Source organism: Aristolochia californica, unplaced genomic scaffold (assembly GCF_029961685.1).
Source record: "Aristolochia californica isolate CCGP_79_NKW_82.1479 unplaced genomic scaffold, dmAriCali1.0.hap1 SCAF_14, whole genome shotgun sequence".
NCBI lineage: Eukaryota > Viridiplantae > Streptophyta > Magnoliopsida > Piperales > Aristolochiaceae > Aristolochia > Aristolochia californica.
In genome coordinates, this window is record NW_027181815.1 from 8,276,331 (window position 1) to 8,297,759 (window position 21,429).

Sequence of the window (21,429 nt, forward strand, 5' to 3'; positions counted from 1 at the left end):
GGCTATGACTAGTGCTACTTGTGTCATCTTTTATCTAAAGTCTTGTACTTTTGTAGATGTTTGCACCCAATTGTGGAATGAATGACTCAGTCGCCCTAGACCATCATTAGCCGCTGGCCTTTTTGGTGTGTTAGGACAAAGGTAATGCTTCCTTTTCCTGGTGAAAAGAGGTCCACAACATTTTTTTAATGTTGTCGGGTTCATGGAACTTTGCATTCAACCTGATTACAAAACATTCCACTTACACCTTGTGGTCAACTAGAGTTTGGTGGGACTAGAAAATTAGTTGATTTCATAGGCTGAATCATTGGGGTCTCTTTTATTCTTGAAATTTGGGGGAACAAGCCTTGCTAGCATAGGCTGTTCTTTGCTGTAGGCTTTGGGCCTTGGTTGTGCAGAGCAGTTACTCTTGAGTCCCTTTGTTGTTTGATTCTTCCTTATCTAGTTGAAATTTGACTTCAAAAAACTCGAACTTTTCTGCTCCATCATGGGTTGTCTTCCCCATAACTTTTCATGTTTAGCCTCCTTTGGGGGTTGCCTCCTAAAAGTAGTAGAATTTGGGCAAGTGATTGATGAAGTTGGTTTTCTCATTCTTTGATTCTCTTGAAGCTTTGCAAAAGTGACAATTTGGGTGCCATTGAAGGATTGAATCATCTTGTTCGTTAGACAAGTTGCCTCAAATATATAAAAAAAAAGTCATCCTTGAATGGCAAAAATTGTTTTTGGACTGCTGAAGTCACCTTGGGTAAGGGTGGGCATGGGTTGGGTTAAATGGGGAACCCAACCTGATTTGACTTGACCCGCCCCAATTGTTCAGGGGGTGGGGTTTCTCTCTCTTCTTGCAGTCAAGGATGGGGTGAGGGATAAGCCCTAATGCCTATATGGGGAGGGGACAAGTTCTACTATACTCGCCCCAAACTTGCCTCGTAGGGTCTACTAACATGGTATCTTTTAAAAAGCATATATGAGTTTAATAAGGCAAAAGACAAGTTTTTATTGTTTTGTTGTTAAAAGCATGGTTTTTTGACACAACGGGTGTTCAAAAGATAGCTCCCTTCCTTGGCGCCATAGGCCAATCACTGATTGTATTGCTGACATTGTGTCATCCATTCATTGTAATTGGAACCTCGTTCCTAGATCAGCCGATTCTTTGGCTGATAAATTGGCAAAAATTAGAACCTCCTAGCTATCTCTCATTGTTTGGGAAGGCTCCCCCTCTTGTAATCTGCTCGTTTGAGCTTTGATAATAAAATTCAGCTTCATTTCAAAAAAAAAAAAAAAAGCATGGTTTTCTGACTCAACGGGTTGATCCAGATTTTCATCCTGTCATGATCAGACTTGGCCCTTCTATTTTTTGAGTCACCTTCAACCCGCCCTAAGTCTGGCCTTGAACTCAGGTTGAGCCGACCCAACTCAATTGACCCAACCTGGGTTTTGATGAACCAGGGTTGGGTCCTAATCCTAGGTCCAAAACCTCGCTTAAAAGGGGAAGGTCTAAGGAAACTGAATTTATTGGTGTGGTAGATCTTTAGCTTGAGGGGGAGAAAAATAATAAGTACATAAGAAGGAGGTGTTTGAGGAGCCTACAAGGAAGAGTTCGACAAGTGATGGTGAAGTTTTGGTCAGAGTTGGTGACCAGAGTCAAGTTTTTTAAGACATCCAAGTAAGAAGGACATTGGAAGATGAAGAATTTGCTGTTGAAAGATTTTGCAGCCCAAAGTGTTGAAGAAGGAAGATCGAAGATTGAAGGCCGAAAAAATTTTCTTTAGAAATTTTTTCTTACGTGTTGAAGTTAAAACTTCTAGTTTGAGGGGGAGTGTTAAAGATGTAAATATGAAAACTGATAGAAAATACATCTATGGGTATTTTGGTCATTTTACCACTTTAGTGGTTAATTTTCTTTATGTAATCTTGTTTTGCATGTTAAATTATATCAGTGGTTAAATTTTCATGTACATAGGATGTGTAGTTAGGGAGATATAAGGAGATTAAAGTGTATAGGAGCATTATTGTAATTTTAACTCAAAAACCTATTTAAGAAGTTTGGGAATTCGTGCACAATTCCCAACGAAGCCTTTTAGGCTCTTCAGAAATTTCTTCTTCTCCTTTCTCCTTTTCTCTCAATTTTCTCCACTTCCTTCACCCAAATCTTGATTTTTACATGGTGTCTGAGTAGTAGATCTTTGCTAGGAGCATTCTACTACAGATTCTTGCCATATTTGAAGAAAATCTACACGTTTTTTATGTTGGTTCATCAAAGTTAAGTTTTTTTTTTTCTCTACCGTAACCTTAAGGTTACTGGTCTTTATGAATCATTGAAGGATTCTCTATACTTTGATTGCCCTAAATGGATTTTTTGAGATCTGCTTCACCCAACCCAGTGTTGGATGCCTGCATCATCACACAATTGATGATGTCAGCCCTAATTGCTTCCATTTTTGCACGATATTGGTTGAAATAATTGTGAATTGCTGGTTATTAGATTGTTGCAGTGCGCCTATCCTGTTTCTGTGCCCTAACCCTAATTCTGTGAGTGGGGCCCACCTTGGTGATAAATTTAGAAATACATTGGAAGCTTCAATTGGTTATTTTGTGATCAAATATCAGTATTATGGCTGAGACAAGAGAAGTTTATACCCCGGTTAGAGTAAATCCTGGGTCTAATAGAAAGGATACTATCGTGATTACTTCGGAAAATATCATCATAATTGGGCTAAGTCTGTCAAAATGTATCTTAAGGGTAGAAAAAATTTGAAGTTACTTGAGATGATCCTCCAATGCCTCCAGATGATGATTGGGAGGCAGAGAACAGTCAGGTTATGACCTGGATTGTCAATAGTATTGATTCTACTCTTAGAAATCAGGTGATGAACTGTGTAGCGGTTTCTAGAATCTTTTTATGCACAAGAGAGTAATCTTTCTCGAGTTTATGAGGTGTATACAAATTTTTTTGGGTTGAAAAGAGGAAATCGAACTGTTTTTTTTGAAACAGTGATGATTTTATTTCAAAGCAAAGCAAGAGAATAAATCAAGTGAGACCTCCCCTAACAACAAGAGATTGAAAGGAAGGACCCAATTTAGCACACAAATCAGCAGCCGAATTGGCTAATCTAAGTACATGAGATCAAGTAAAGTAATAGTGGAAACAATATCCATAATATCAAGGAAAAGCTGCCGGTGATGCCACGGGGGGAAGGAGGCAGTGAAGCACCATTTGATGACGACTTTGAAGTTTCCTTCCACAGTAAGTGAACCTCTAAAGTGATCCTGAATTATATGAAGGCTGTGGAGGAGCCAAAAGAGCTCAACAATAGTCAAGTCTGCAATGCGGAGAGGGCCAGAGTAAGAAATAATAGTTGAGCCTCCGGGGTCAAAAATACCCCACCAAAGCCAGCTAAACCCAGGTTCCCAAAGGCGTTGCCATCATAGTTAAACTTATAATAACCGGTGGGAGGAGGTGCCCAAACAACAACCCTGGGGTGCAGAAGGAACGGACATCTGAGAAATAATCTTCTAGTTGGTGCGGGTAGGGGCACAAGAGAGGCAAGTGAATTCTTTTCGAGTGTGGATCCAGGTAGAGTTGAGGTCCTTAGCAATGCAAATCACCTCAGCGGCAAAGCGATAAGAATAGTCAAACTGTCTGGAGTTTCTCTACTTCTAGCGGCACCAAGGGAAGTAAGCAATGCATGCAACTAACATGAGTTTGCTGAGGCTAGGGAGGCAAACCCCTGAGGATTAGCGACACATTGTGCTTAGGTCGGGGTGATGCAGAAATTAAGGCCCATGTTGTCAATCATAGAATTCCAGATCTGCCATGCGAAAGCACAATGAAGGAGAAGGTGGCTAATAGTCTCGACTTCTATCCCACAGAAGGGGCAGAGAAGATCAGGTGCAGTGTTGCCACGCTTAATAAGGTTGTTACCAGTGAGGATCCTATTGTGACAGGCACTCCAGAGGAAAAATTCACCTTGGGAGGAGCCAAGAAGCGCCAAGCTATGGTGGCCGAGTGAGGGACAGGAGGTTGGGTCCAACCCATAAGATGGTGGTAGGCCGAGGAGACCGAGAAACGCCTGTTGTTGACAGGAAGCCAGATCAACTGGTTAGCTGTTTGGGGATGGACCATAACACTACCAAGACCATCAATCAGGCCACAAACAGATATAACCTCCTCATTAGTAAGGCTGCGTCTCAGACAAAGATCGTAAGAGCCATTTCCCCAAGCATTAGAGACAGATTGGTCATGACAAGTGGTGAGCTGGAGAAGTGGTGGGTAGGATGAGGTAAGAGGGCTGTCGCCTGACCACCAATCTGTCCAAAAACGTAGGCTGGAGCCATCTCCAAACAAAAAACCGAATAGCAGTGCGGAATGTGGAAAGCAGATGGAACATGGCCTTCCAAATAAGGGAGAGGTGACGACTGTTGACATTAGTAATCCATCTATCTCCAAGACGCCGTAGCTTGAAGGCTACCATTGGTTTCCAAAATGCCCCCAAGGGAGAGTTGAGTTTCTAGAACCACTCGAGTAACAAAGCATGAACCATCTCCTTGCTGCGTCTGATCCCAAGACCGCCCAAAGACTTCGGCATACAAACATCATCCCAACTGACTAGATGATAACGGAACTCATTTCCAGTAGTAGCTTGGAGGAAATCGGACTATTATAAAATATTATAGTGCATTCCTTGGTATATGGCTGGGGATCAATGTATATCATCCATTTACTATGGATGATAATGAGTTGAGAAACATCGAAATCAACTGCTTGTTGCAAAATTTTTGGATGGTTTAGGCGCTGAATTTGATGTTATTAAAGCCTAGGTGTTAGCTTTAGATGAAATCCCTACTCTCTCTATGACTTTTAATCGAATTATGAGGGTTGAGAAGAATATTGTACCTGGAATAGTAAAGGAGGTAAGATAATGGAAGCCACTATTCTTAATACTTCCAACACTGCATCAGCTCCAACAGATTCCTCTATAGGTAGAGGTAGAGGCTGAAGTAGAGAAGGCCCAGGCAGAGGTAGAGGATGTAGTGATGGTAAGTTAGAAAGGAAGTTTGTTCATTGTCGTAGAAATAATCATTATTCTGACAAAAATGCTATATATACTTAAAATCACTTAAATCCTAATATCTCCCAATATACATACTCAAATTACATGAAAATAAGTTTAGGGATATATCTAAACATGCAGAACAAGGCAATGTAGCTCTAGAAACAACAATTGATATAAAAAGACAAAACTACCCTTCATCAGATTTTTTAACAGTATCAATGATGGCAAACTTTGATCTTGTAGTCCATTTGGTCTTATAATGTTAAGTTTTGTTTTTTTGTTTTTGTTTTGAGAAATAAGATTTTGATACTTTTCAAGAGTGTATTGCAAAATTCTTCAATCCTTCATAAATAAGTTTTGGTTATTCATCTGCTTTCACTGTAGCTTTTATGAAGCTGTGCGTAAATTGACCTGATATATAAATCCAAACTGGCATTATTGCAAGTGGTGTCTCAAAACCTAACATAGTGCATGAGCAATTTGGAATGGTTCTTTTTTCATAATATCTCTGATTGACAGAGTGAAACTTCATGTTCTAGTTCCATATCTCAAAGTATGTGAAGTGTGGATGGAAGAGATAAATTACCCAGCAAAGACACATGATAAGGTTTCTCAGTTCAATTTTTCCTGAAAAAAAATGCTATTTTTTTTTTTGCTTTTACAGGTCAAAGCATTTGTCTCTCTTGTTAAAGGACTACGGATTGGTATGGACTTGTTAAACATTATGCAAAAAGAAGCCCTTCAGATTTCATCATTGTCTGAAGTACTAAACCTTCCTTTGCTGACTGGTAGCAATGGGCTCGATGAAGTTCTTACTCAACTGGAAGTAGCAGTGGATAGTGACTTTGCCCCACACAAGGTTTGCTACTAATGTAATGTATGTTTAGATAACAACTGCATAATCACTTGGTGTTTGTCTAAATTGCTTATTGGTAATTCTGTCTTTGTTTAACTATTTTTTCTTTCATTGACTTTTGATTGCTGAGTGCACCAAGTTTGTGGTGTATAAGGTGACTTTAAATCCTATACCCTCCAAAAAGGGTGTAGAGATCTATGACCTGTAATGATTTTGTTTTTTATTTTGGGGCAAGGTGTAGATTTTTCTATTTTATTTTGGAAATTATGAGGTGTTTATTAATGATAGCAAAGTATACAAGGAAGCAGAGGAAATGCCATCAAGCCTCATAGTTGCACTGTTTTTTAACAATAATATCTCCAAGCCGCTAGAAGTATCATTTTAGGAGAATTTGGGTTTTTTATGTATTTGTGGGATGTATAGACCTGTAACTGGACTCATCAATGAAGCCTTCTTTAGACATTAAAGATGTTTTATATTTTTCTTTCTCCTTTTTTAAACCTAGAAACTAGAGTTTATCATGGGTTAGGTAATTGAAGGATAATATTATAAGCTTTGATATTATTGCAAGAGACTGTACTATCCAGATTGCTGAATTTGGAGTTGAATCTCTGATTATTTCTCTCAAGCTAGAGACACTAGGGGATGTGAGCAAGGCAGGCAGAGAGCAGAATCTTGCCAATTTTAGGGAGGCGAGTCCCAAGTAAAAACATCATACATATTATGCTACAAAAAATCAATTTCTCCTAACGAAAAAATACTGCCAACAAGTTGTTGTTGAAAGTTTCATCACAGAATTAGAAAAAATTGAAGGGGAAAGAAGCATTAGATAAGCTGAAAATACAATAGTCTGCTTGAACAATATCAATCTTTGATATTTCATTGTGTGCTTAAACTTTGGTGTCTTCTCCCTAAGAGAAGGAACATGTTCTCTTAACTTGTTTTTTCTTTCTTTAGTTTTTCATTCAAGTTCAATTGCCAAATACCATGTTAGATGTAGAGTACTGATCTTTTCCGTTCTAATAGGACTATGTTGTGAAAGAATCAGATGCTGTGACATTAGCCATTCTTGTTGAGTTGTTTGCTGGAAAAGTTCCTCAATGGTCTAAAATCATCTATGCGATTAGCCGTATTGATGTGCTACGGTCATTTGCTGTTACTGCAAATTCTTCAGTGGGGTCAATGTGTAGACCTGTTATTTTGTCACATGATTCAAATTCTGAAGTTTCTTGCCATGAGCATGGAGGATCTTTCCTTAAAACCAAAGGGCTTTGGCACCCATATGCTGTTGCTGATAGTGGGGGTGGACTTGTTCCAAATGATCTGTATCTTGGTGAAAATGCAAATGGGCACAGCCCTCGTGCTTTATTGTTGACAGGTCCAAATATGGGTGGGAAGTCAACACTTTTGCGTGCTTCATGCTTGGCTGTTATACTATCTCAGGTTAGTATTAGAAGTTTGATGTTCCTTAAAATTGTCTATGGATGAGAACTGCTCTGGGGATGCTGGTGGGATTACTTAACTTTTGTTACATCGTGTGGTGTTTATTTTTCATTGTTTTTTGTAACTATTGCAGTTGGGATGCTATGTACCTTCAGAAATGTGTATTTTGACACCTGTGGATACTGTTTTCACTCGTATTGGTGCAACTGACAAAATCATGACTGGAGAGAGTGAGTGCTGCACTCCTGATTAACAGTTACCTTAATCTTGTGGGCTTTGCACAACTAGTTCAGTGATTTTATTCTCGTTGATTTCATGCCATCTGGACATTTCATCTTACTTACATTTATAAAAAAATCACGTGCATAAAACTCAAGGTCTGCTAGTGAATGGCGCCAAAGCTGAGTGAAACAACAGTCAGTATATCATGGATCGGACGGTGACATCTGGACATTTCATCTTACTTACATTTATAAAAAAATCACGTGCATAAAACTCAAGGTCTGCTAATGAATGGCGCCAAAGCTGAGTGAAACAACAGTCAGTATATCATGGATCGGACAGGGGCTTTTCTAGCAACCTTTTCTAAAGCTGACAACACATTGGCTTACCAGTTACTCTAGCAAATGACCATAGGTGATGGGACTTGTGTAGGGTGTTAGAACCCTACCGACAATGACAATGGCAATGATGTACCAATAAGATGGAAAAGCAAAGGCAAGAAGAAGCCGTTGAATGACCTTCAAAAGGAAAGGGATGAAAGTAGAGATCTTGAGGTTAGCTTCCTAGGAGAACCATTAGGTAAGTTTGGTTACTATGTTCGATACCATAGATTCAAACTTGACAGTCCCTCAAAAAGCTAGGAAAATCTTGTGATAGGGATGACCTGCAAATCAAATGCAAGAAAAAGAGTTGTTTGTGTGAAGGAAAGCCCGGGAAGAAAAAATCTCACAAGAAGTATGAGAAAATTTCAAAGAAAAGATTCAGAAAAAAAGAAGTGAAATTTCTCAAGAAAAAATCTAGGAAAGGTAAGACTACCAACAAGTGATCTGCAACAAATAAAGGGAATTTTCCTAAGGAGTATTGAAAAAAAAAGGAAAAGCTCCTACACCGGATCTTTGCTTACATGGAACCTGATGATGATGTGGAGTCCCTTTTCTCTTGCTTATAAAGGTCGGAACACCTTGTTTATGATCGGGTATTCCAACTCAAGGAAGATTCAAGTGAATCGTCATAAGAAATCTTCATTGCACACTGATGGGATAACTCTTTCCCCTCCCTCCCATAAAGATATACCCCAAAACCCCCTCGACATTGATTACTGTAGTTGCCCTATTAGAAACTAGAGTAGTTGCCACTATCATCTAGCCAAGTCTTCTAGGTGATTGCATGTGGAACCATAGGGTCTCCAAAGTTGTTGGAGAAGATAAGCTCATGATCAAACTAATTAGCAAATCAATCACAATTGAGCTATTCCCAACATACTCTATCACCTGCCAAATTTATGGGTCTGACCATATTGGTAATGATGCTCTCATTGGTTTTGGTTTTGATATCCTCCAGGTTATGACAGATCTCAAATGGACAAGCCATGGACTTATGCATCACAATTATCTTCCTAGATGGTAAACATCACTGGTGACCTTTGAGTCTGCAGAAGCACCTTCCAGGTCACAAAACCCCCCAAAAAAGACATGAGCCAAGATGAGGAGCTGATATTGCGAACAAATGCATGTGACTAAGGCTGAAGATTCTGGAACAGATTGAAAATATGGACACCAAGAAATCAAAAGGTAAAGAAACATCTACCACTCTCTAAACCTTTACAAATAGACTCCACACAAAACCAATATCTTTGCCTCTCCACAAACTGGAAACCTGCCTCCTGTAGTCAAAACTATCATTCTGACTTATCTCCTTGAACAACGACCCCCAAGTAATATTTGGAAGTTCTTGGAGATTGCCCTTAACTATAGCAAAGCCATAGGCTTCTGAAATCCACTCCTATATTATCGCTTAGCTTTTGTTAGCTTTTTTCTCCAGTATTCCTAAGGATGTACTTTGCCATCTATGGTACCTTTTTGAGAGATACACAATTGCCTTCATATTCCATACCTGTGACTGTTATTGGTACCTGCACAAATGGATCTGTCGTTCACATGGCATGACCGAATTGATAGATCACAACCTAGCTAAAATATTGAAATATTTCTGCTCCCTTGAAAAATGGAACGAGTTGATTAGGAAAATGATTGAGAACTATGTCCTCATCAATTTCCATCGACCTGCATGTGTATCTAAAGATGGAAACATGGTCCTCCACTTACCAGAACCAACGGTTCAAACTCCCTTGTATGACAAGTAGGTGTCCAAAAATCTACAAGGATTTTCTTAGCTTCATGTGCTAATTGAACCAGGTTGACCTCAATTCCATCTTAGACAAGATTAAAAAACGGTATTCTATTAAAAAAAAATGAATAGAGGAAGCAATTTGGAGATTTAGCTGACTTATCATAGTAGAGAGGTCATAATCTATACATGATGATGAAACTTGGCAAATTTAGAGAAGAAATAGAAAAAAAAGATTAGCTGGATATTGAAGAATTACTACAGACATTTGCGGAACTTGAATCTGATTATTTCTCCAGACCCAAGAAAGAGTATGATACAAATTGAAGATCCAACACTATTGAAGTACTATTTTTTTTTTTTTTTGAAATGATGCTGAATTTTATTAAGAGAGCTCAAACGAGCAGATTACAAGAGGGGAAGCCTTCCCAAACAATGAGAGATTGCTTGGAGGTTCCGAATTTTGCCAATTTATCAGCCAAAGAATTGGCTGATATAGGAACAAGGTTCCAATTACAATGAATGGATGACACAATATCAGCAATACAATCAATGATTGGCCAGTGGCGCCAGGGGGGGGGGAGCTATCTTTTGAACACCAGCTGATGACAGTCTTTGAGTCTCCTTCGATAAACTGCTTGCCATGAAGCTGTTCTTTAAAGATTTGGAGGCTGAATAGAAGAACACTCACTTTAGTAGTATTTGAATCAGCAATACCCACCGGCCCAACATAGGATAGAATAGGGTCTCCACTGTTGTCTCTGAAAACACCACCAGCTCTAGCCGGCCCAGGACAACCTAAAGCATTGCCATCAAAATTGAGTTTGATGTAGTCGTAAGGGGGAGGACTATTAAAGCACCATTGCTGTCTCTGAAAACATCACCAGCTCCAGCCGGCACTATTGAAGTACTATTGAAGCTCAGGGTCTGGCACTATTCCATCCCAGAGTCTATTACTATTCAAGCTCAAGGTTTGATACTATCCAACTCTAGAGTCTAATATTCAGCCCATGGCCTAGTACTGTTCGTGCTGAAGGCCCAGATCATAAAGTACTATTCCTGGAGAACTATTCAATCCCGACCCCATCATTATTGGCTCAAGTTAAAAATATATCCAATAATTCACAACATGTGGTTGCCTTTTGCTTTGGAGATAGTTTTTATTTTGTGGTTCTCTTATATCTAGTTAGGTGTAAACATAATACTTGATTTGAGATTTATAGTTTTTCTAATGCGAAGTAGTGGGAATATTCTTTTGTCATATGCTGGACCGATTGGAATATCAAATTCAACCAGTGCTGAGTTACATGGGCTGTATGTTGGGTTAAAACTCTTCAAGCAAAAGATGGAGGGCCTTCTCTACGTTGAAGGCGATTCAAATGTTGTTATCAATTGGTGTACGAAGCCTTCAAAACCTCCTTGGCGACATTGGGAGTTATATGAGGATATATGTACTTTAATTTCCCAAATGCATTGTAAGTGGAATTATATTCTTAGATCTGTTAATCATTTAGTAGATAAACAAGCTAAACAGGGCGTTTCCCTCCAATAGCTTGTTGTGGAGGAAGGCCACCTTAGCTAGGTAATGTATTTTCTTCTTTTTGCAATATATATTCACACCCTTCTTTCAAAAAAACGTAGTCGGAGTTTAATTACTGTAAATAGGGTCTCACTATATATATATGTACAGAAATAGTAATTTCTTCCAAAGATGATATCCTAAATGCTTGGAAGCCTGACTTTTTATTTTTATTTTTTTTGTGGCTCAGTGAACAGAAGTGTTTGATTGCATTTCTTGATGTCTGTTAGTCCTGTTGATGAATTAGACTAATAATTGATCTGTAGGTACATTTTTTATAGAGTGCATGGAGACTGCATCGATTCTTCAGAGAGCTACGAAGAATTCTCTGGTAGTGCTTGATGAACTTGGTCGAGGAACAAGCACATTTGATGGATATGCCATTGCTTATGCCGTGAGTGTGTTTGTGAACTTCTTTTTATCATGATAGTATTTTTTTGGAAAACAGTGAGAAATTCATCAAAGAGAGAAAAGAATATACTAGAGAAGCTAGCAAAGCTAGCTACAAAAAAGAAAAAGAAATAGCCAAATGAAATACATCACATGACATCGTAGGAAGCTGATCTCCTACAACCTTACCCAATAGAGATACCATGGCCTGACCTAACTGATCTGCTATATATTGACTATGCAGCGATGAAATCTGAAAACGATTAATAGAGTTATGTAAGATAGAAAAATAGAAGAGAAATTGAAGAGAAAAGAGAAGAAAAGAGGAAGGATAGGACTCGTTCAGCCTGCTGAATGGGGAAAAGTCAACCCCCCATCAGGTTTTATTTCGCATTTAAGTTTTTTTACAAAAAAGCTAAAAACCCCCTAACTTAATTACACACATGAGTATGCAAAACACCCTTCTAAAGCCACAAAACTTACACAATAACCACACCTCTAGATACTTTAATCTAGACCCTTTTGTCTAACAAATTACAGATCTACCCACATGATTAAAATACCCCTGACTTTTAACGCTCCTTCAAGCTGGAGCACGTATATTCAGTAATCCCAGCTTGGTACAAAATTTATTAAAAATCTTGCTTTCCAAGTGGTTTTGTAAATACATCACCAATCTGCTCAGTAGTCCTGATATATGAGGTAATTGCCTTACCATTTATTGCATCTCTTAAAAAATGTAGGTCAAGTTCAATATGTTTGATTCTCTCGTGGAAGACTGGGTTGCTTGTAATAAAGATGGTTGCTTGATTATCCACTTAAGTACCATAGAGTCCTTTGAAGCAAGTTTTAACTCTTTTAACACTGACTGTGTCCACATGGGCTCACTAAAAAGTACGAACCATTGATTTATATTCTGCCTCAACACTAAAACATGCCACAACATTTTGCTTTTTTCTCTTCCAACTAACGAGATTCCCTCCAACAAATACACAATAGCTAGTGTTGGACTTCCTGTTAAGTTTAGAGTCAAGATAATCTACGCCTAAATATCCCTCAACTCTGAGATGATCATGTGGAGTATACAGAATTTCTTGGGGTCCCCTTTAAACACTGTAAAATTCTTTATGCAGCTTCAAGATGAATTTTTGTGGAGATTCCATGGATTTACTTATCATATTAACAAGAAAAGCAATGTCTAGTCTCATGACAATTGCATATATTGATTGCCCAAATAACCTTCTATGCAAAGTCTCGTCTTTCAACAAAGTGCTACTACTATATCCTCTGTGAACGAACTGCTCCTTGTTTACCATAGCAACTTCAATCCTCATAAAATATTTTAGAGACCCAAGATCCTTTGTTTGGGCATGTTTACTTAGGTAATCTTTCACTTCATCACTCCTTGGTGTCACTTATAGACAATACAATGTCATCAATGTATACCACAAGAACTACATTGCTAGATGCTCAATGCAAAAAAATAAACAACAAATGATCACAGTAGCTCTGCACAAACCCAATGGCTATTACAACTTTCCTGTATTTTTCATCTAGGCCCTTGGACTTTGCTTTAAATCGTATATGGATTTATGCAACTTGCAAACCTTTTCATTCTCCCCTTGAGTAACATATCTAGGAGGTTGCTCCATATAAACTTTTTCCTACGAGTCACTATAGAGAAATATATTTTTATATCAAGTTGAATAAAGGCCAGTTCTTAGTAACTGATAGATACTAAAATTCTGATAGTATTCATGTAAGCCATTGGGGAGAGTATCAAATACATCCACACCATATGTTTGGGTATAACATTTTTAGCTACCAAACGTGCTTTACACCTTTCCCACTATCCTATCAACATTATTGTGATGAAATGAGAAATAGAGGATTAAGAGAAGAGAAAGGGAACAAAAAGGAAGAAGAGGTAGCTGGAACAAAGCAAAAGAGAAGCTCTCATGGGGGTTCTGAAATTGACCCCTAATGCTTCTTTGTTAACTTAAGTGAGTTTGAGGTGCAATGACACAATTAATCCTCTTACACTTAACTAATAATTACCCATCTACACCTCTAAACAACATATAAATTGGACCATAGAGACATTTGAACATACTGAATACGATAATACTCTCACTGAGAGATACAGACCATGTAAAAAGACCTAACTACCTCTTATACTACTTTCTAGCACTCCCCTTCAAGGTGAAGCATAGATGTCTAGAAGCCCCAACTTGTTATAAAATGCCACAAATTCACGTTTATTCAATGCTTTATTAAACTTATCACCAACTTGATCATTAGACCGAACATAGGGAGTAACAACTTCTTTCCACATTATTGCATCTCTAATAAAGTGATAATCAACTTTTATATGTTTAATCCTCTCATGAAACATTGGGTTCCCTGCAATGAATATAGTTGCTTGATTATCACAATACATGGTCTTATATTCAACAACCTGTAGGTCTAACTCTTGAAGAACTGATCTTACTCACAGTATGAGCCGTAACTCTATACTTAGCCTTTGCACTAGAACGGGCCACCATATTTTGTTTCTTGCTCTTCCAACTTACTATCCGTTTTTTTTTTTTTTTTTTGAGAAAAATGAAAAAATGTATTACTAAAGAAGAGAGGATACAAAACCTTGATAGCTAAAAAAGACTTTCCTCCACAACTTACTATCCTTTTACAAACGCACAATAGCCAATAGTGGATTTTTGTCTAGTTTAGAGTAGCTTAATTTGTATTTGAAAAGGATATGTTTCTTGTATCTTGCATAGTTGAAAAGGATATGTCAAGTTTAGACGTTTAAAGAACAACCTTTTCCAGGTATATTCTCTATGAACCTCTAAATGTACCTTGCATAGGCACTCCATAAATTGACTTACTACAGTCATAGAAAAGGATATATCAGGGTGGGTGACTGTGACATATATCACTTTTCCCAATAGTCTGTGATACACTATTTTGTCCTTGAGTTCAATGTTACTTTCATCATGAAGATCATTGCCAACTTCTATGGGTGTCTCCATCGGTTTTGCACCTAAAAAATACACTCCTGCAACATATCTGTAATATACTTCCTTTGTGTTGATACCATCTCTGCCTTGCTTCTAGTAACTTCTATTCCAAGGAAGTATTTTAAGGAACCCATGTCTTTGGTTTGGAAATGTTTTGCATAGTCTCATTTACTTCTTCAATGAATTTTGTATCACTTTCTAATAAAACAATATTATCAACATAAACAGTAGTTACTAAAATCCCGGATGCAAAGTGAGAGTGATCATAATGGCTCTGAGAGAACCAGAAGGACATGATTACCTACCTGAATTTCTCAAACCATGCCCTTGGGTTTTGTTTTAGTCCATATATTGCCTTCTTTAGTTTGCATACCTTTCTAGTCTCCCCTTCAGCAACATACCCAGAAGGTTGCTCCATATAGACCTCTTCTTCTAAATCACCATATAAAAAGGTATTTTTAATGTCTAATTGAAAGAACTGCTAACCCTGGTTAACTACAATAGACATAAGAACATAAACAAAAGTAACCTGGCTACAAGTGAGAGTCTCAAAAACATCAATGCCATAAGTCTACACAAATGGTAGATGGGAGAATCCCAGTCAAAATACCCCCTTGGGGCTCTAATCAAACATAGAACTCTTCAATAGGTAGTAGAAACCATCAACCTTAGGGTTTATGGTAGAAAAGGAACTCAAAAAATAAAACCTTGACTCCCATTAATATCAAAATTTGAAATTCCCCTTTTTGAGAAGATGTTGTGTTTAAAAAAGGATGGAGAAGTGCTTCACGGGCTTGAAATCAGGATTCTATTGCTTTGATACCTTGTGAAGAATTACTTTTTTTGAAGAGATGTGTGTATTGATAAAAAAAAAAAAAACGTACAAACAAACCTAGGTTTGGGGGCCTACCTCCACAACAAGGCATTCGAGTGAAATGCCCGCTTTGGCCTGGGTGTCTGCCAAGTGATTAGTATAGCTGGGAATGTCCATGTGAAGAAACAAGGAATAAAGTATTAAGAGAAGAGAAAGAAAAAAAAAAGAAGGTGCTAGAAGAGAGCCAAAGAGAAGCTCTCATTGGGGTTTTGATGTTGACCCCTTATGCTTCTTATTAACTTAAGTGAGTTTGAGGTACAATGACACAATTAGCCCTCGTACACTTAAATACTTATAACTACCCACCTACTTTAAACAACGTAAAATTGGGACCAAAGAGACATTTGGACATGCTAGACAAGATAGTGTTCTCACAGAGATATAAATACTATGTAAAAAGTCCAAACTGCCCTTTCTACTACTTTCAACAATTATATTTGATGGTAAACGCTTGATGACAACTAACCATTGTAGCGTCACTAGTGGGATCCACCAAGGTCTAAGTCTTCCTACTCCATAATGCAGTCATTTCATCATTCATAACTTTCTTCTACTGAGGCCAACATAAGGCATCTAGGACTTTGGTAGGAATAAGAATATTGGACAATAAAGTAGCGAAAGACTGAATGAAGGAGATAAACCATGGAAATAAACATACTTGGATATCTATTACCTTTTCTTATGGTGATAGGAAGATGCAAATCATCAAAGATAGAATCTATAGGCATGGAGGAAGATGATCAAACCATGTCAAAGAAGCCATATCACATACTTGAGGTTGTACTTCATGCTTGGATTGTTGTTTGTGCAACTTTCTATGTTGATAGACCTACATAGGTTTTTGTTGAATAGAGGTAGACGGTGGATAATTAGAAGAGAAAAAAGAGACTCATCAACTAGTATAGGAGTAGATAATGACTCAGATGCAACACCAAAGAATGATGTAAACGCAAAAAATGTTACATATGCTGAATATACGTTCTCTTGTTCACATGGTTATAATATTATTGCCCTTCTAAGTATGAGGATAATCTAGAAAAATACACTATATAGCTTGAGGGGATAATTTATCAATTTGAAGACCAATTGAATGAATAAAATAAAATGAACCTAATACCAACACTACTATTCGTGAACATGCAGTTGATAAACTAATATGGCAGCCCAACATTAATGGCCGATTCACAGTTGCATCCGTTTACTCTCACATTAGAAAACAAGATTACAGCATGCATGAGCACAAGGCAAACGTGGCATGGAAGCTCTCAGCGCCTAGTAAAATCAAATTCTTCGTGTGGACGGCCATCAGGGAACAAATCCTCACCTCTGACAACCTCCATAAAAGAGGTTACACAGCCCCCGATCGCACTTGTTCCCTTTGTGGTGTGTGCGATGAGACAGTCTAACATGTTCTATAACATTGTGACTTTTCTTGGCAAGTCTGAATGAAGATATTTCAGAAGATTGGTCTCCCAATGGGCTGCATTAGGACTCTTTTGGAACCGTTGAGATGGTTATGGGGATATGCCTTCCTAAGTTGGGCAAGATAATTCTCTTGGCATGCCTTGCGCATGTCCCATGGTGTATATGGCTCGAGTGAAACAATCGGAGGTTCAACTCCAAGGCTAGCAACCCGGATAATATAGCTTCTCAGGCAGTGGGCTTTATCTCAAGTTGGCTACATTCTAGGAAGGAGTTTGTTTCTCTGTCGGGCGTCTCCCTTCGAGAAAATTGGGGCTTGATTGCACACATGGCGGGCCCCTGTCGGAAACTGGTTATGGCCACCTGGGATCCTCCCCCTTATGACTGCACCAAACTCAAATTTGATGGCAGTGCTTTAGGCTGTCCTGAGCCGGCTGGAGCTGGTGGTGTTTTAAGAGACAGCAATGGAGACCCTATTCTATCCTATGTAGGGCCGGTGGGTATTGCTGATTCAAATACTGTTGAAGTGAGTGCTCATCTATTCGGCCTCAAAATATTTAAAGAGCGGCTTCATGGCAAGCTGATTATCAAAGGCGACTCAAAGACTGTCATCAGCTGGGGTTCAAAAGATAGCTACCCTCCTTCGCGCCACTGGCCAATCACTGATTGTATTGCTGACATTGTGTCATCCATTCATTGTAATTGCAACCTCGTTCCTAGATCAGCCAATTTTTTGGCTGATAAATTGGCTAATTCGGAACCTCCCAGCAATCTCTCATTGTTTGGGAAGGCTTCCCCTCTTGTAATTAGCACGTTTGAGATCTCATAATAAAATTCAGTATTATCTTCCCAAAACTGAAGATAACATCCTATTGATTAGGTAATGAGATGTTAGAATTGCATCTCCTTCTGGGACATTCATTTGAAATAAAAGAGAGTGAACCGCTTCCAACAAATGATGGTTTTTTCTTTTTACAACTCCATTTTGTTGTGGATTGTACACGCATGATAACTGATGAATAATCATGGGAAACAAACAAAAAAAAATCAAATTTGGGATTGATAAACTGAAGTCCGTTATTTGAATGAAATGTATGAATTGAAGCACCAAATTGAGTTTTTATTTTATTAAAAAACTTAACAAATACATTACAGACTTCTGATATCTCCCGAAGGACATATACCTAGGTAACTCTACTACAATCATCTATGGAAGTTAAAAAATACTGACAACCAAACAAATTGGAAGTCCTACAAGGACCTCAAACATCTGACTGTACTAACTCAAAAGGAACTTTACTATGATTGCTGCTCAAAGGAAACAAACTTTGGTGGTGCTTCCCAAGTTGACACGATTGACATTGATAAGACAAATTTGAAGGTAGAGTAGGTAGAAACTGACATTACTTTAGTGGAGATGGATGTCCATACCGTAAATGCCACAAATAAGGTGTCACAGCAGCAACTCCAAGTACAGTCTGTGGACTATTTTGAACAATATTCAGATGGTTGAGGCCTCCCTTTTCATGTTTAGAACCAATCATCCCACTCTTCTGCAAATCCTGCAATACACATTAAGGGGGAAAAATGTAAAGGAACAATCTAATGATTTGGTAAGTTGATTCAAGGACAATAAATTGACTGGGAATGTAGGAACATATAACACAAAAGATAATTGTAAACTATGTGTGGGATGAACTATTCCTTCACCCATGACAGATGAAGAAGATCCATCTGCTGAGTGCCCCAGCTTCATTTGAAATAAAAGAGAGTGAACCACTTCCAACAAATGATGGTTTTTTCTTTTTACAACTCCATTTTGTTGTGAATTGTACACACATGATAACTAATGAATAATCATGAGAAGCAAACAAAAAAAAAATCAAATTTGGGATTGATAAACTGAAGTCCGTTATTTGAATGAATTGTATGAATTGAAGCACCAAATTGAGTTTTTATTTTATTAAAAAACTTAACAAATACATTACAGACTTCTGATATCTCCCGAAGGACATATACCTAGGTAACTCTACTACAATCATCTATGGAAGTTACAAAATACTGACAACCAAACAAATTGGAAGTCCTACAAGGACCTCAAACATCTGACTGTACTAACTCAAAAGGAACTTTACTATGATTGCTGCTCAAAGGAAACAAACTTTGGTGGTGCTTCCCAAGTTGATACGATTGACATTGATAAGACAAATTTGAAGGTAGAGTAGGTAGAAACTGACATTACTTTAGTGGAGATGGATGTCCATACCGTAAATGCCACAAATAAGGTGTCACAGCAGCAACTCCAAGTACAGTCTGTGGACTATTTTGAACAATATTCAGATGATTGAGGCCTCCCTTTTCATGTCCAAAACCAATCATCCTACTCTTCTGCAAATCCTTCAATACACAATAAGGGGGAAAAATGCAACAGAACAATTTAATGATTTGGTAAGTTGACTCAAGGACAATAAATGGACTGGGAATGTAGGAACATATAACACAAAAGATAATTGTAAACTGTGTGTGGGATGAACTATTCCTTCACCCATGACTAATGAAGAAGATCCATCTGCTAACTGCCCCAGCTTATACGAGGAGATAAATTTTTGAATGAAGAGGACATGCATGACATATGGGCTGATGCCCCAGAATTTGTAACCCAGGATGACTGAGGTGACACATGTAGTACAAACATATTTGGTGTAGCTAGCATTGGCTGTGGATGATGTGGTTGCCATTATAGGAGCAAACGTCGCAGTAGCAGTGAGTTGGTTCAATTGATAGAGGAGTTATTGGATTTCATCTTCAGAATTATTGGTAATTTCTTGTGAACTGCCAGCGCCTTCAGATACGGATTCGTTGGTGACACTGCTTTTCCAAAATTATCTTAGTATTTATTAGAATCATTGTTGGATTGTCTACAATGAACACATTTTCTATTGCATTGTCTATGGCCTCTTCCTCCACCATCACATCCCAGTCCTCTGCTTCCCCCTCTTCCCCTAGCTGTCTTGGATCAAGTGGGAGTAGAAGACAGGTTAAGGGCTGCAGCATCTAAGGCTTTAATATCTCTACTAGTTCTAGACACAACTGCACTTTCAACTTTAATTACTCTGTTTTAAGCTGTTTCTAAAGTAGGGACAATATCATCTGCTAACATTTGTGTTCATAACGCTTCATGTTTAGGTCCTAAGCTATAAAAAAAACCTGGCAACTTGGATTTAACCTTTATCCTCTTGTAATTTCACAGGATCACTGCTATCTCTTGCTGTACCCCACATACCCCAGTAAAATATTATGTAGCTGTCTTGTTACCCTACTCATATTGAAAAACTTTACATATAATTCATAGAGACAAGTTGTTTTCCTGATAAAACATAGACTAAGGAGTTTTCCACTTATCTTTTGTAGTGTCACTACTGATAACTTGATTACTAACAAGAGGCTGCTTAGAATTTAACATCTAGGTTTGAATTTGATTATCCTCTCTTTTTAAATGTTTGGAATGTGATCAGGAGGATCCTCCCTTATATACTTGGGTTCTCTTTTTGCAATAAGAAATTTCTTGATTGCTCGAGACAAATTCATATAGTTAGGCCCATTAAGTTTAACATAGTAACATAATCCTTATTTGCTGTAGAATCAATATTCTTAGGAGTAATAACCCCTTCAGAATCTGCCATAATAATTTCTCTTTACAACCACAATAACAACAATAATACGAAGTCAAAAGCATTTCACTAACACCTTGTGATAAACAACTTTCACAATCACAAAAAGGTATGTGCAGATACTTGTGGGCCCCACACTTCGAAACACAGAATTAGGGTCTGAAAAAAACCCTTTTTGATACTCAATAACTTGTGTAAGTACAATTTCAGAAATAGAGAATGAAATCACATTAACTAAGAAACCTTGTGAAGTTTGCACAGGCAAACTTGTGTCCCAAACTAGGTGACGTAGGCAGTAAAACCTCAGATGGCACTTCAAAACTTCATATGATCCTTGTATCATTAATAAAAATTTGATCAATAGTAGACAGGCAAACAAGAGTAACCAACAATAATATAATATAAGAAGTGCACAAAAGGAGCTGCTTTGCTGTCCTGTCTGTAACCAATGTCAACCCTTTAGTGGGAATGTAAACACCACACTGCTGAATAAGGGTAGGGGTAGAAAATCTTATCTTCTTGAGGATGTAGTGAAAGCAAGGAAGCTCGACTGAAATGGAGTTCACAACGGAAGAGTGATGGAATGTCAAAATTAGAATAGGGGTTAACCCTTAGCTTAGGGTATAATGAAGACTATTTTTTTTTTTTTTTTGAAATAGTGCTGAGTTATATTAAAAGGCTCAAATGAGCAAGATTACAAGGAGGGGGAACCGTCCTAAACAATGAGAAATTTTTGGGATGTTCCAAATTCAGCTAGCCTATCGGCCAAAG

General features: G+C 38.0%; 1 protein-coding gene across 1 annotated transcript in view; it reads left to right on the forward strand.

Annotated features, from left to right (window-relative positions):
* Window positions 1-21,429, forward strand: part of LOC137950105 (DNA mismatch repair protein MSH7) — a 51,050-nt gene that overhangs the window by 27,488 nt on the left and 2,133 nt on the right. Inside the window, exons 13-16 of the mRNA XM_068796487.1 lie at window positions 5,719-5,913; window positions 6,937-7,353; window positions 7,487-7,583; window positions 11,548-11,675. Of these exons, the coding sequence (XP_068652588.1) occupies window positions 5,719-5,913; window positions 6,937-7,353; window positions 7,487-7,583; window positions 11,548-11,675 (837 nt within the window). The remainder of the gene's footprint in view (window positions 1-5,718; window positions 5,914-6,936; window positions 7,354-7,486; window positions 7,584-11,547; window positions 11,676-21,429) is intronic.